The sequence below is a fragment of the Peromyscus maniculatus genome, chromosome 7, assembly GCF_049852395.1.
Source record: "Peromyscus maniculatus bairdii isolate BWxNUB_F1_BW_parent chromosome 7, HU_Pman_BW_mat_3.1, whole genome shotgun sequence".
NCBI classification, from domain to species: domain Eukaryota; kingdom Metazoa; phylum Chordata; class Mammalia; order Rodentia; family Cricetidae; genus Peromyscus; species Peromyscus maniculatus.
Window position 1 is genome coordinate 83900787 of NC_134858.1, and position 16614 is coordinate 83917400.

Genomic DNA, 16614 nt, shown 5'->3' on the forward strand with positions numbered 1-16614 from the left:
TATGCAGATGTGGACCCTGCAAACCTCAACGACAGTGAGCCTGGCACGATAGGCCCACCGGCGCAATAGTGGCATGGATGTCATAGGAGTAACCAACCACTTTCTGCATGGACTCAAGGCCCTCCCCACCAGACGAAACCCATGGCTGGCACAGTTATCAGAACCAAAAACCTGTGGCTCTACAGATCACAGGATCTAAGGAGTGGTCTACTATTACTCTGCTAATAAAATATAATATTAAACCAGCTCCTAACGACTTCTCATTACACCCACAGATTACTGCAGCTTTCAAACCTCATCAGAAATGGTTCTTTTTTTAAGACCTATTTATTTTTATTTTATGTGTACTGATGTTTTGACTGGATATATGTTAAGTGTACCACATATGTATGTGCCCACAGAGACCAGAAGAAGACATCAGATCCCTCTAGAACAATAGTTTACAGGTGGTTGTGAGCTACTATGTGGGTGCTTGGAACCAAAGATGAGTCAGAAAGGCTCTTAACCACTGACCTATCTCTCCAGTCTAAAGCTTTTTTGGCATTCCATGGTGATTAACACAGATTCCCATAATTGGTCAAGGTTCAGAGAGTAATTGTTTGTGGAATTCTCAGCCCTAAATAGAGCAACTACATCACAGCGCTCTCCTCCCAAGGCTCAGAGATCACTGCAGAGGAGGTGGCAGAAAGATTGTAATAGCAAAGGCAGTAGATGACTATAAGGACATGGTAGCTTTGGATACAAGAAGACAGTTGCATATATGGACCCACAGAGGTTGTGGCAGCACACACAAGACATGCACAAGCTCAGGCCAACAAAAGCCCAGCATGGAGAGGGAGGCATGAAGTTTCACTGCTAGAAGAAGAATTATTGGTAATTAATGGCTGCCAGAAGAGGGAAAGTTAACTTCTTAAAGAGTGTGGCTCTTGTAGGTCTAACATGCTCCAGCAGATGGCCACATACCTAAGAGTATATAGGCAGCACTAACAGAACTCAATGTAGTTTTGTGAAGAAAAAAATGAAGACACAAAGTAGGGTGGGGATGGAATGGGGAGTTGATCTGGGAGGAGATGGGTGATGGTGTGAACTCAAATAAAATACAATGTACAAAATCTCAAAGAGTTAATGAAAATATTTTAAAACTAAGTCTGTGGAATTTTGCTCTCTGTATTATTAAATTCAAAAATTGTATAGAACTTGTTAACATTTCTAAGACAGGCAAATTTTAACTGCTTTAAATCTCCCTGACTCAGCATTATTTATATAGAATTTTTAGCTATCTTCCTTACACTATAAGAATTGGAGCTGTAATGTCTTAAATGTTTAGATTGAACAAACTAAACACAATTAATTCTGTTAATATGGCTAAACTTAAAATGAAGTCAAAATTAGTTCCCCCAGAGATCTTAGCATTGAGCAAAATTAGCTACATTCAGAAAGATAAATATCACGTTTTTTCTCCTGAGACTTGAAAGCAGAAGGGAGACTAACTTGAGAAGAGGAGGGGCCAGCAAGAAAGGAGAGGGAGACAACAGAGGATAAAGAAGAGGAGAACATGAGAAAAATACATGATACAATTTCCTATGAAAATGTCATCATGAACTCATTTTTGCACAGCAAACTTTAAAAAACAAATTGGTTCCAAGGCAATTTGGCTCAAGAAGACAATTATTTTTTAACCTAAACATGTGCTACCCATACAAGCAAAAATAGCTTTACAAATGGCTTTTCCTCTAAGACTAAGCTACAAGCAATATTGCATGGGTATTCCCACCAGTCCACTGTGACTGAAGTAGCTGCCTGCAAAGGATGCTACTGGAAGGCAGAGGAACCTTCCAGAAGAAGGACCCAGTAAGAGGCCCTTGGGTGACTGGAGACATACTCTGAGAAGGTAGTTTCTCCCCTGACGCACTGAGTTCTAACAAGAGAGTTGTTATAAAAAGAGCAAGCCTGGTACCTCCAATTGCATCCAAAAAAAAAAAACCACTGTGTCCTTAGAGTCATCCACCACCTCTGTTCTTACAGTCTTTCTGGCCACTCTTCAACAATGATCTCAGAGCCTCTACTTCTGGTTGGAGATCAATTATGTACTCCTGTAACTATTGCTCTGTGCCATGAGGGGATGCAGCCAAGAGGTGGTCCGCACCACAGAGCATGTGTCATGCTATGGATTATGACCCTCTCCTCCCAGGATGTGAGCTAAATAACCTGCTTCTTCAGGAGAGATATTCAGTAGTAACACAAAACAGACAAATAACACCATAAGCAGCACACGCATGCCACTGTCCCACCTGCAAAGGCCTTCTTACACTTTTCCTTATATTGTCATTCTAAACACCTTGTCAGTAGTAAAGGCTAAAAACAAAAGCTGGTTTATTTTCATTTTAGGCATTTAACTTTCCCCAGTGACAAGCTTCATCATATTCAGATTCTAATGACTGTGCATTTTGTAGGCTAAGAAAAGAATGCTCCAATGTTCACCAGAGCATCTGAGAACCATAAGTCGGTCAAGTATTGCACTGCTTCTGGCTAGCATGTTTAGCTGTCTATACACAATAACCAAATCTAGAAGTGAAACCTAGTTAAGCCAAAACACAAGTACAGGGTAACGTCTAAGGAGAAACAGACCGCACAGAAAAGAGCGCCAAAACAAGATGCCCAGCTGCTGGCTATTTTTGACAACAAAGGCTTAGCCGACACATCCGAATGTGTTAGGATGCAAGTGGAATGTACGCTATAATTTTGATCAGTTGCTCCACCCCTCTGTGCCTCCAAACTGGGATCTTCAGGATGAGAGGCTGAGAAAGTCAATACAAACACTATTGTTTTCCCACTTAGGTTTCTCAGTCATTTGAAATACTGTAATTTTATAAAGCTATGCTGCAAGATAAATGCAGGGAAGAAGCCTGCTATAACAGCTCTTCAAGTCTTGCCAGGCTGTGGAGGCGCACGCCTTTAATGCCAGCACTCGGGAGGCAGAGGCAGGTGGATCTCTGTGAGTTCGAGGCCAGCCTGATCTACAGAGTGAGTTCTAGGACAGCAGGGATACACAGAAAAACACTTGTCTCAAAAAAAGAACAGAACAAATAAACAAAACAACAACAACAACAAAACATTTCCAGTCTGGCCCAGGTAATATATTTACAAGTGATGTCCAAGCTAAGAGAGGAGGAGGCTTTGTCTCAGAGCTATAAAAGAGACCATCTTTGTGATGGGGTTGATCATAAGGATTGATAAATACCATTAAATCTAGGCATGGTGACACACACTGGCAATCCCAGCACTCAGGTGTAGAGGCAGGAAGATCAGGAGTTCAAAGCCAGCCTCAGCTACATATTATGCTCAAAGGTAGCCTGGTGCATTTGAGAGTCAGTCTCTCCCTCTCCCTCTTTCTCAAAAACAGTACTATTAAGTCATCTTTTATTATGTCTACTTTCAGTGGGGCAGACACACCTCAGAGGGCACAGGCATTTGATAAATAATACATAACTGGCTCATGAGTTAACTACAAAAGTATTCAGGCCCTCCCTGTGTAGGATATATGCTCCTAACAACACTAATACACCCAAAAGACATACAGTTCTCGAAAAATATGTATTCAATGCATGGCATCTTTTATTAAATAATAAACTAACTAGGAGAACAGCATTTGCAAGCAGGCACCTGAAGGACTGGCCAGGCGTGTGACCAGTGTCTGGGACCTGACCCATGAAGGACTGCCCAGAGGTGTGCCAGGAATCTGAGGGCCTGGGAAGTGGCCCTGCCACCTACACTGGGGAGACAAACTGACACTCCACCCCCGCCAGGTCTCCCTTTGAAGTTGTCCTTTGTCCCCATCTACCTGTCGCTCTGATCTCTTATCTTCCCCATCTCCTTCCTTCTCCCTCTCTCCGCCCCTCCTTTTGTTTCACTTTATCTATTCTTTCCCTTTTTTGTTTTCCTTTTGATTGTCTTTCCCACAGACCACATGCTAGCACAGTGTGTGGGTCTCCATATCTCAGCCACCTTAGGCCTGGAACTCTTTTAGGTTGTCTGATTGGTGTATTCCCCTCTCTCTTTTCCTTCTACTTGTAATCCAACTGCCTGACCCTGGCAGTATTTCTACTAAAATCAAGAGTTTCCACTTTTATCAACATAGTGCTTCAAGTCTGAGCTATAGAAATAACAGAAGAGAAGGAAATAAAAGAGACACAAATAGAAACATCAGTCATTATATCCACACTAACAGATGATATGACTGTACATGAGACCCTAGGGCATGCAATAGAAAACTCCTAGAGCTAAGACACACTTTCAGAAATGTGACAGGACACAAAATAAACATACAAAAATCAGTAACTTTCTCATACGCCAATAACAAGCATGTTGAGAAATAAATCAAGGAAACAATTTCATGTGCAATTGCCTCAAAGAATAAAATCAAATGCCCTGGGAAACTCGTAACTAAGGGAGTGGAAGACTCTACAATGAAAACTTTCAAACACTGAGAAGAAGAAATTGAAAGAGATACTAGAAAAGTGGAAAGACCTTACTTGCTCCTAGATGGAAATAATCAATATTATGAAAATGGCTACACTACTAAAAGCAGTCTACAGATTTAAAGCAATACCCATAAAATGTCATTCCAATGTCATTCTTCACATACGTAGCAAAAAACTCTTAAAATTCATATGGGAACACAAAACATCCCAGATAGCCAAAGCAATCTCAAGCAAGAACAACAATAGTTGAGACCACCATATTTGATTTCAAGTTGCATTACAGACCAATAATAATAATGAGGAGGAGGAGGAAGAGGAGGAGACAGCATAGTACAGGCATATAGATCAATAAAACAGAATGCAGGACCCAGATACAAACCACCTTATTTTTATATACAAAAGTGCCAAAAAACATACACTAGAAAAAAGACATTCTCTCACATGTAGAAGAATGAAGCTAAATCCTTATTTCTCACCCCATTAAAAAATCAACTTTAAATAAATGAAAAATCTCAGTGTGAAACCTGAAACTCTGAAACTGTCAGAGGAAAAAGTAGGTCAAATACAAGATATAGGCTTAGGCAAAGACTTTCTGAATGGGCCTGAAGAGGTCTCCAATCGCTCAGCAAAGAATGTCAATAACTGACAAATATGATCTCACGGAATTAATAAACTTCTACATGGCAAAGGAGACATTAATTAAGGGAAGAGACGGCCTACAGAGCAGGAGAAAATCTTTTCCAGCTAGATATCTAACAAATAATATCTAGAATACACAAAGATTTCAAAAAAGGGGGGCAGAAAGAACATAAAAGCCAGAGAAAGGGATGGGGAGAAAAGTGACATGGCTGTCCCAATCCTGAACCCATATCAGCTATGATTATCTGCACAACATTGGGCCTGATAAAAAAAAAAAAAACACCCTGTCATGGAGAGGAGAGCGCTCACAGAGCCCCACCACTTCCTAAGAATTTATACACAGTCCACGGTTGATAGGGAAGCAGAGACATTTTCTCCAGTAATATAGCCATGATAAGATGCCCACGCTCCTGTAAACAAAACTAATTAAACCCATTGGGTCACACACAAAAAAGATGAAAGTAGAAAGGGTGAGGTTGGAACAGAAAGAGGGTTAGTGGGAGTGGTAATGGGGTGAATATCATCAAAATACATTATGCACCATATATGAAAATGTCATAATGAAAAACTTTATGCATAATTAATATATGCAAACAAAAAAGAAACCCTTATACACTGCTGGTGGGAATGTCAACCAGTACAGCCTCTATGGAAATCAGTACAACAGTTCCTCAAAAAACTAAAAAATAAACAAATAAATAAATAAAGTTGTTACCATCGCTCAGCAAAGTACTTGCCATGCAAGTCCACCAACCTGAGTTTGATCCCTGGAACATATGTAAAGGTGAAAGAAGAGAAACAAATTGACCGCCACATATGACCTGCTCAAAGCCGTCCTCTGACCTCCACACACGCACCTTGCCACATGCAACGCCACCCCCCAACCCCCCAACCCCGCCAACACATAAACACAATTTTTTTTAAATGAAAAACAATAGATTTATCAACCCTGGGTATTTACCCAAGGGACTCTAAGTCAAGAGACCACAGAGGTACTTGCACACCAATGTTTACCACAGCACAATTCACAACAACTAAGTCCTGGAACCAACGTAGGTGTCCAACAACATAGGAACAGATAAGGAAAATGTGCCACGGAAAAATTTCCAGCCATAAAGAGAAACAAAACGACATCATTTGCAGGAAAGTAGATATAACTGGAAAACATCAAATTAAGCAAACCTGAGCCAGTCTCGTGTTTTCTCTTCCTAGATTTTATATAGAAACGTAAAATCACATGTATCAAAGTAGAGGTGAAGAGCGAACTAGGGGACAAGGTGGACTAACAGAGGGGGTGGGTAGAGAAGCAGGAGAGAACAGGGTGTGAGCGAGGGCGGGGGAGGGTGCATATATTCAATGAATAGTAAACAGCTGCATAAAAAGATCCTTATATGACACAGTACTGTGGACAATGAATACCTTGAGATCTTTTAAGGGACTCAAAACAATTTAAAAATCAAGTAAATTTGTATGATATAAGAAAAGACAAGAATTAAAATATAATTTACCAATTGCAAAGACATGAGGTGGCATCGTCCCAAGAGATTTTCCTTGATATGACTTTATTGTATCTGAAGTATATATTTTAGGAATATCAAAGTATGGGTTCACTGCAATCAGAATGTTGGCGACATATGTCTAAGTAGGAGAAGCAGAAAAAGGAAATGTCCAATTATTATTTTCCTTCAAAATTAAACAAGGCAAACAGGAGAAATAATCAGCAAATGGAAACCTTCAATTCTCATATAAACAAGACTTCAAAAATCTACATTTCTATCCCAAATTAAATATTTTCTGATTTCACAGAGCCCACCATTTCTCAAATTCCAAAGAAATACTTATTTCCAAATAAATGTCTTTATGCTGTCATTCTACAGTCATTTCAAAGTCAACACACCAAGATCGTACCTTCCCACTTCCCTATGTCTCATTAAAAAAAAAAAAAAAAAAAAAAAAAAAACCCTCCCATAGTTCTCTAAAGTAATAGCTTTCACCACCAGCTGACTCCACTTAGAGTCCCCAAGCTGGGTCCTACAGCTCAATTCAGGTCACCGGTATCCTCCCACTATTCACCCTGCTCTTAGAGCATTTGAATGATCTTGTAGCTGGGTCTGAGCCTTCCCTGTCAATGAATGCTCAGGAATGACTTAGCTCTGAGGTGACCACTTGGTCTTAGGAGTTCTGCAAAGCACCACATAATAACCACTGGCAGGTAACTATTTCATGAGCAACTTGAATTTCCTTTGAAATTTGAAATTTAATTTGTTTTTTAAAGACCATAGAAATGCACTGATAGAATTTATAAAACTACTTGGGTAGATAGAGAGTCGTAGTTTAGTAACCCTGAAAAAACTTGTATGGCATACAAGGCCATACTTCTCTCTTTCCAACTGTGGGAGAGAAGCGCTGTAAAAATCCTGAGCTCTCAAACTGCTAAATGCACACAATGTCCCCAAAGACGTTTCCTAGAGGAGAGTGACTAATGAGAATGGAAGGGGCTGGAGAGGTGGCTCAGCACTGTCTGCTGGAACAAAGGATCCTGGTTTGGTTTCCCAGCAGCCTCTTCTGGCCCCCATGGGCACTAATCACATACGTGCTGCACATACATCCATTCAGGCAAAACACACATATACATCAAGTAAAAAGGGATAAATCCCTAAAAATGAGGACAAAAAGTAAAGGCTCAGAGATTTCAGCAACATGAAAATTTTAAATGAGATTCATCTATTGTTTTACTCAAATCTAAGGGAGGGCAGTGATTCTGGTAAGTACCAAATGTCAAGTTTAAATTATTACTCTATATTGCTTCCTTCCCAAAATTATGTATCTATATAAATTTGATAATTGGCACATTTATTTAGATTTGTATAATAATAACAGATGCATTTATGGGTTGCCCACATAAAATGACTTTAGAACTAAAAAGCCTAACTGGCTAAGAGAAAAGAACATGCTACTCCTGCCTTCAGGCAACCTTGGCAACACTGGTTCTTAAGCTCTACTCAGAATAGGCAGTCTCCCAGTTCCATCCAATTAATTTTCACTGATTTACTACAAGTTAAAAGGTTTCAACAGACTTTAAAACTTGGTTACTTCGGTATCTAAAACAGCACTTAGTGAGCATTAGAGTCTGTTCAATCACAAGTTATAGACTGAATAAACTTTGCGTCTGAAAGTATTTCTACCCAAGAATACCTATATTCACACCTAAAGATGATCTTTACTCCATTGAAGTCATGGGGTAGAAGAGAGGAAAGTGCAGTCTTAACAGTGTGCACAGTCAGGAGACAAGTAGATTCTTTGGGGCAGACTACATTAGTTCCATTTCCCAGCTGGCACTACTTGACAGATGGCAGAGACTAGATGTCATTTAGTCAGAATTAAGTAAGTACAATTAGGCAAATTGATAGTGATATAAAAGATTAAGACTGTCATTTGATCTTGTAAGTGTCAAAGAAGCCATGTGCGTCCTTCGTTCAAAAATAATGAAGCCCATCCTTATAACAGGATACCAGAGTGTGGTAATCCATCTCCAGCCAACAAAGGAATCCATGACCAGGTCAGGGCAGAATAAAATCTCATGTGTGCCCAATGAATAATTATAATTAAAACGCAGTAGCTAAATCTCCATCTGAATGAGCTGATGCAGACTACTTACAGCCAAAGCATTGTCTTTCTTTGTGTTTAATGATCTGGACATTCAAGGACCAGCATCCAAGGACTCATGAAATCCTACAGTTATTTAGGCTCCATGATCAGCATTCTTATCTATCTGATACTTCTCTAGCTATTGCCTTCTATTCTAATTTACTTATTTTTCTTCATTTAGTTTTTTTTAACTTCAGTACATATAGGCTGCCTTACATTCTCTGCACAGTGTGAAAAGTGAAATTAAATAGATCTATAGATGTATACCAAAAACAAATCAAACTCCAAAATAGTTTTTTAAACATTTGAATTGGACCTTTGTAAGTCTGAAGTAGGTTAATTGGTTCTCTGAATTCATTATCTCATTCTGCAGATTTTATTATGTACCTGCTATGTACCAGGACCATGGGGAGCTCTGTTTGGAGAGCATGCATTGGAACTCTCATGTGCATCACACTCAGACCAAGCAGGGCAAAAGCAAATGTGGCATGTGAAAGAGTCACCCACAAAATCTAAAGTCATTGGTCAAATACTTACATAGATTCTGTCTTTACTGTACCGAACTTTGACATTGTGGAGGAGTGTGGCTTCATTTAAGTACATCAGTGAACCTAAAACAAAATTTTAGATTGGAGAGTTGAAAAAAAGGAAAAAGAAAATTCATTATGCATAATCACTCTGATCCAAGTTTAAAATTCACTTGTTTGGGTAGATTTACTCCCATGCTTTTAGAACACAGGTACACATAAACACCATGGGCCAGTGTAAAACTAATCCATCTGGGGTACATTGCATTGGTAGAACACTTGCCTAGAACAAATCGAGTTCACTTACAGCTGTGAGAACGTTAGATGACACATTTCCAGCTACAGGAGTTACTTATAGTGAGTACCAGTGATGGACTCTGCTGAGGACAGGTTTAAATGCCAACTGTCAATCAAGTGGAAAGAACTGTTGTAGCCGTTTATGACCCTACAAAGTGAAATACTAATCCAGCTCAATGCTAGAAGCTTACAGATAAAACAGAAACCATATAGATTTAGAATGTAAGGGACCATCAGGTCATTTGGATCATTCTCACAATGGCTGATGAAGTCAGATCAGGAGACATCATGCACATCATAACCCATCTTATTTACGAGTTAAGTTCAGAATCGGAGTAAACATCTTGTTTTTCTGTTCTGTTATGGCGATCCATCTCAAGTTCTTCCCTACCTAGTCCTTACACAGTCCCATCCCCTTTGTTTCCCTTCCACTACATGACAGAGCAGACAGTATACTCCTCTTACCTACTTTGCTTGCTGTTGGGACCATGATTTTATCAGTTATCCAAGCTGAAAACAGTAGTCAACAACAGACCTGTCTCTTCTTGTCCTCCCATTTGATGTCAGTTCACATCACATAAAAAGATATAGCCCATTGCTAGGGTCATGGTAAATATACTAATGTTAACACAGTCTGAATCCCTGACATGCCCCTCCCTCCTTCTCTACTGCTCCATTGCTATGCAGGATCACTGTGCAGGCCACACTTTCTCTTTTGTGGTTACAGTGACCTCTATTTGTCTATGGCTTTAATCTCTATTCTCTCCAGTCCAGACTGCAGAGTAGATTAAGTCAACTGGAGCACTAACTAAATCTCTCTCCATATCAAAGAAACTCGCTGGGGCTCAACTACAAACATTCACCTTAAAAATCTATTCAAGGCTGTTAATAAACCTGAATTCAAATGGTCACTTTTATAATTTTCTATAACCTGCTTTAATACCTAACTTGTACACAAACTGAGCTATTTATCAAACCCACAATCTATTCATACATTGTCTCTGACTATAACATACTCTCCATATATATATATATATATATATATATATATATATATATATATATATCTCCTTTAAAGTCACTTCTCAAAATGATTCTTTGAGATAGATATAAACCTGTCTCAAAATGATACTTCTCCAACCTCACCACCTCCAGAGCTATTCTCTTCTTTGCAATTTCTCCTGCTGCTTTCCACATCTGTCAGGATTAGGATGACAATTTTATACATCTGGTTTTAGTAACTAAATGAAATACTTAAGGGCTGCATAGTTCACTTGTTTTGCATGGTCCCTTACTGAAGATGTAGCATCCTCAGTGCCTGCATCCCCAGTACACAAGTCAATAGCGCGCACAAGAGCCTCTTGCTAGACTACTTGGCAAAGAAAGGCCATGTTTCTGCACTTAGACAATGCAGTCAGTTCACTTTCCAAGGGCCCCATTGCTTTCTGATGCCACTGGAAGCAGAGTAAGAGAGTACGAAGTAGTTTGGGGCTCTTAACAGTTGAGCTGTAGCTTTCCTTTGAACTGAGGAAGAGATGGAAGGACTCAAGCAGCAGAGTTGTGTCTAGTCTGGGTATCCAGTCACCTTCGTTCTATATTCCTGCTCCTCTTCCACACTCATCCCCACTCATCCCCTGGAAGCCCGACCTACACGCTGCTATTTCTTTACTCAAAACCCTGCTGAGCCTCTCCCCACGTCTCACTTTCCTCTGCATCAGCTGCTTACACGCTAGCATCTGCTCCCTCTAAGTGAGAACTGCTGATAGCACAGCACACACACACCCTGTTAGAGCCAGCCATGTAACCCTATCCTGACATGTGGATGGCTGCTAACTGTATTCTCTTCACCCTAGTCCTTACTCCCCACCTGCCTTCTCAAAGATATCTGTTCGTTCAACCAAATAAACCCCCAACAGGCTCAATATCTGTCAGTGGCAGGAAGACCTCTCATCACGCTGATCAGGCTATTCCACTTATATGGAAAAATGTCTGCTATTTGTCAAAGTGAGAGACGTTAAGTTTCAACCACCTCCCTAGTGGTACGATCCAGGAATGTTCACAAGGGTCCCAGAAACAATGTCCTGCACCACCTAGTTTCATCCTCCCCCCTTCTGATAGCCAGCCCTAGGGTTACTTGGCTTGGCTATTTACATGCACTACTTCATAAAGAGTGCTTACTTTTTATGTCTAAGTATTTATAGATTTAACTATAGTCAAAGGAACAACAGTATTTTTTTGAGACAGAGTCTCGCTATGCATCTCTGGCTGGCCTGAAACTCACTATAGAGACTAGGCTGGCCTTGAACTCCCCAGAGCTCTGCCTACTTCCACTTTATAAGAGCTATAATTAAAGGTGAGTACCACCACACCTCAAATAACATTTTTTTTTTTTAGTGCATGTACACATGCGTTCATGATGGGGGATACATGGCACGGCACTGAGTGGGTCAGAGGACAATTTTGTGGAAGTGGTTCTTAGTATCCACCTTTACATGGACCAGGGAAATGGAATTCAGGATGCCAAGCTTTAACTGCAAGGACCTTCATCAGCCAAGCCATGACAGTGAACTTCTGAAAGCTCTAAGACTATTTTTTGTCTGAAAGCTCTAAGACTATTTTTTGTCTGAAAGCTCTAAGACTATTTTTTGTCAGAAAGATCTAAGACTATTTTTTTTTTGTCAGATTGTTTTTTTCTTTTTTGGAAGTGTTGGGGATTGAACCAGGGCCTCATGCATGTTAGTCAATAGACTTTTAAAAGTAAGACATCATAGAAATATAAACACAAATTTATTCCCTTGGACATACTTTGGTGATATATACCATACCAAAAATATTTAATGAAGAACATCTGTGGCTTCATTAAATTTGCAATAATGACTAGATGTTATCTGAGTATTTCAGATCCTGTTTATTGACTAGAACTCTAGTTCAGTGAGAGGTGGGGGGGACACACCATCAATTTCAACATCATGGAGGCCAATCAACGATAGGTATATTTTGCTGTAGAAGTCATCACATGACTAAGACTGAAGGGAAAACTTCTAGGCTGATTTTATACTTGGTACTTACTCTCAACATCTGGCATGAGGAATATTCATGAGGAATGTTATAGGCAACAGAAACAATAGTACCTTAAATTCAGCATGAAATTGTGCTATTATTTTCTATTTAATTGCTGAATTTACCCCTGAATTATTTTTCTATTCTGTTATTAATGCCAACAATCAAGTAAAAATGTAAAACTAACATATTAATCTCTACATATAAAACACTTACACATGGAACTTAAAGCTAAAAGCAGTTTTGCTTTAAAAGATAACAAATACTTCTGGGTATTTGCTTGGTTGGTTGGTTGGTTGGCTGGCTGGTTTCGAGGCAGGGTCCTGCTACCCAGCTATTGAATTTGGGGTCCTCCAACCTCAGCCTCCTAAGTGCTGGGATTACAGGTGTGGACCATGATCATCCCTACACTTTTGCTTTCAATGAAGCTTTACCACATGGTTCATAACCATAAACTACAGCTATCAGGCATTTAATCACTACATTATCACTGTGATACAGAATAGAGGGATGATATGAGACATAAGGCAGACTGCATTTGGAAAGGTCGGTATGATAATGACAATCCTCAGACCAAAGACTAAGTGAAGGAACATCTTCGGCTTCAAAAATATATTATAAAGTCAACAACCGAAATTGCTTAAATGACAGGGCTTCAGAAAAGAGACTTCAAGTCAGGACAGGCTACTGCATGATGAGAACAATGAGCTTCCACATGGTACCATTGCAATCATCGGTAAGAGCACTTGGAGGAGGCAGAGAACTCCACTGGGGCCAGGGAAAGTCAACAGTGGTAAAACATAGCACAGCAAAGCAAATGGAAGAGTTTGAAAATATTAATTGGAAAAACAACAGATGGAAAATTCAAACCTATTATGTTTAGCTACAGACGAATTATATCTCTAAGGAAAGCATGTTAATATATGAAGAGGATTATTGTTACATTATACACCCTAGGAAATTTTTGTTACATTTATGTATGTTGTGGGGAGGGGCACTGCAAGACATGGTGTGTGGGGATCAGTTCTCTTCTTCCACCATGGGGCTCCTGGGGATCAAATTCGGGTCCTCAGGCTTGCGCAAAGTGCCAGTACCCACTGAACCATCTCACTGGCCTCCCAAGAAAACTTGAACAGAAAGATACTTTCTATTATTTTCAACATGATACAGTTTTCTTTCTATTTTGCTCTAATTATTCCTCAAAACTGCATTGTTTCAGCAGACAAACTCCCTAGCAACTTGGGAAAGGAAGAAAAATGGTGTCTTTACACCTAATAATAACGGCTGTTGTTTACTTAGTCTGTAGAAGTCAAGTATTCTGCCAAACACCTTGAATGTATCACCTCTTAGTATGCAACACACACAACGACTCCTACTTTGCAGACGCGCTTCCCAAAAGCAGCCACATAAGCTTCCAAACTGAAGTCTGAGTCAGAACCCACGACTGTCTCAGCCTCAGCCCACTGTGCCCCCAACACCAACACTATTTCACAACACCTGTGTTTTCATTTGGGGTCTTTCAGGCTTACTCAATTGTAAACCCCAGTGAAAAACACTAATAAACCCGTATCTTTCTCTTGTCTTCTCTTCCGGAGAGTATTTAAGGTCAGAGGCTTCTAAGGAAATCCATGGTAAATAGAAATGATCCGCAAATACCACGACTAGCCCACTGGGTTTGGCTCTGGAATGTTCTCCGAAGACACCTCTGTTAAGGCCTAGAGCTTCCCCTGAAGTTGTTGGAAGATGATGGGAACTTTAAGAGGTGAGGCTGTCACTGTGGTGTGCCTTAACGGGATGATAGGGACACGGGATTTTCTCAGTTCTGTCTTTGTTTCCTGGCTTCCGTAAAGTAAGCGACTTCCTCTACACATGTTCCTGCCGTGATGCACTGCATCTCACCAAAGGCACAAATGGAGGGGTCAAATAACCATAGACAGAAATCTCCCAATCTATAAACCAAAACAAACCTCACGCTCCTTTTTAAATTAATTCAGATGTTTTGTTACAGTGATGAAGACCCCAAACTACTGAAGTGTGATTACCTCTTAATGTTGAAAATATAAAATAAATATGCCCTGTTCAATGAATAAAGAATTTTTCACCAAGTATTTTAAGGTGTCTGTCTATAATTCAAATTAATACTATATTTTAATATAATGTTCTTAAATAAACTTTTCAATTATAAATTATTCAGCAGTGTTGTTTGTTCTGTTTAATAGTGGTTTGCCATATCCAAAGAGCGATATTAAATGACTCTTGCTGTCAACATCCAAATTACTAAGAACTCTCCCCCCACTATGAGGTTTGCAATGACTTTAGAGCCAACCAAGAAGAGCCTTTAGTTGAAACTTCACACACACAGCTGAAATGACAGTAGGAGACACTCAAGAGGCATTCTTAGAAGTGCACATGGGATACAGGAATGACCCAAGGCCTTCCAAGCTCCCGGGAGCTGTTATCAAGCCTGTGTGCTCTGACCTAGTCTCCTGCACTAGTGACATCAGCACTAACCCACTTTCTGGAAGCAGACACTTGGATGGGATGGAGAAATAACTTTGAAATTAATACTTACAGTTATCTTCCACATCTTTTTTACTGTCCTCTTCTGCAGGGAATACTTGGTTTATGAGAGCCAAAAATGTCTAGCAAACAAACAAACAAAAAGGTTTGAGCATTTGCGGCTTTTAGATACTAAAAAAGACGAGGAGTTCAACTGGTTCTAAGTGTTCTCTATTAGCGTATATCACAGATTCTACTGCTTAACAAAGCACTCATTCAGAAGACAATAACTTTCATCAAAAACTGTGTCCATTACCACCGTAGACATGAATCAGTAACAGCAATTAACAAATAAGTATCCCGGGTTCCCACACCCACAGTCAGACAAAATAACAAACCCACTAATCCTAACAAGGTAACAAACACACCAATCCTAAAGACATGCTACTTACCAAAAATTAAAAGCACTTTAATGTTTGCATATAAACAATTTTATTGTTTTAAAACGGAAACATTCATAATCACTTACATATAACATAAACAAACTATTAATGTTGTTATTTGAGAAATATATTTGACACCAAGTCCTACATAAAACTATGTCAACAATATAAAAATATCTGGTTCATATAATTAAAAGTGCCACAAATAGCTGGGCGTGGTGGCACATGCCTACAATCCCAGCACTTGGGAGGTGCAAGCAGGAAGATCATGAATTCAAGGTCATGCTTGACTACATAATGAGCTAAGGCCAGGCAAAGCTACACAAGACCCTGTCTCCGCAAAAAATTAACCCATAAATAAACCTGCACTCATTCATCACTTAAAATGCTATGGGAGACACTGCAGAATTAAGATAGCATCTTGTAACAGAGAACAAATGATCTCAAATTACATCTAACACGAATTAAATTTTAATTCATGCTATCTTAACAGTTATTTATAAATTTATACCTCTAAATAATTACAATTAACTCTTCTGGTTGACATTGCCAACTGTATCAAATTAAACTCTTAAGAAAAGTGGTTTAGTTCTTTCACGACAATAGCCACAGGGCTAGAGTTTTAGCTCAGTGGTAAAGTTTATGCTCAACATGTACAAGGACCTTGGCCTGATCTCCAGTATCAAAATAAAAAACAATTTGTAACTCTATGTGTGTAAGCAAACTGTATACATTAAGATGATCATAGTTTAAAAAGTGAAACCCAGGCTTCCAAGACTATTCCAATTTAAAGTTATAACCCAAGTTAGTGGTATGGGGACAGCTCAGGGGTAAAGTTCTTGTGTAAAATATGTCATGCCCTGAATGCAACCTCTAGTACCACTAACACAAAAGGACAACAACAAAGTCACACCCAACTTACAAGACTGTTAAACTCAACACTCTGAAAGTTAACTCTTTGCGATCTAATACATGTGTCCTCAATGTTATAAATGTGGAAGGTTTGGAGGAGAGGCCACT

The 16614-nt window shown here is 39.5% G+C and overlaps 1 protein-coding gene across 12 annotated transcripts in view; it reads right to left on the reverse strand.

Annotated features, from left to right (window-relative positions):
* Positions 1–16614, reverse strand: part of Myo6 (myosin VI) — a 143401-nt gene that overhangs the window by 65638 nt on the left and 61149 nt on the right. For all 12 annotated transcript variants that reach the window (XM_015998632.3, XM_015998631.3, XM_076576773.1 and 9 more), the window contains 3 exons: positions 15225–15294; positions 9306–9379; positions 6629–6758 (listed from right to left, as the gene is read on the reverse strand). In XM_015998632.3, coding sequence (XP_015854118.1) covers positions 6629–6758; positions 9306–9379; positions 15225–15294 — 274 coding nt within the window. The remainder of the gene's footprint in view (positions 1–6628; positions 6759–9305; positions 9380–15224; positions 15295–16614) is intronic.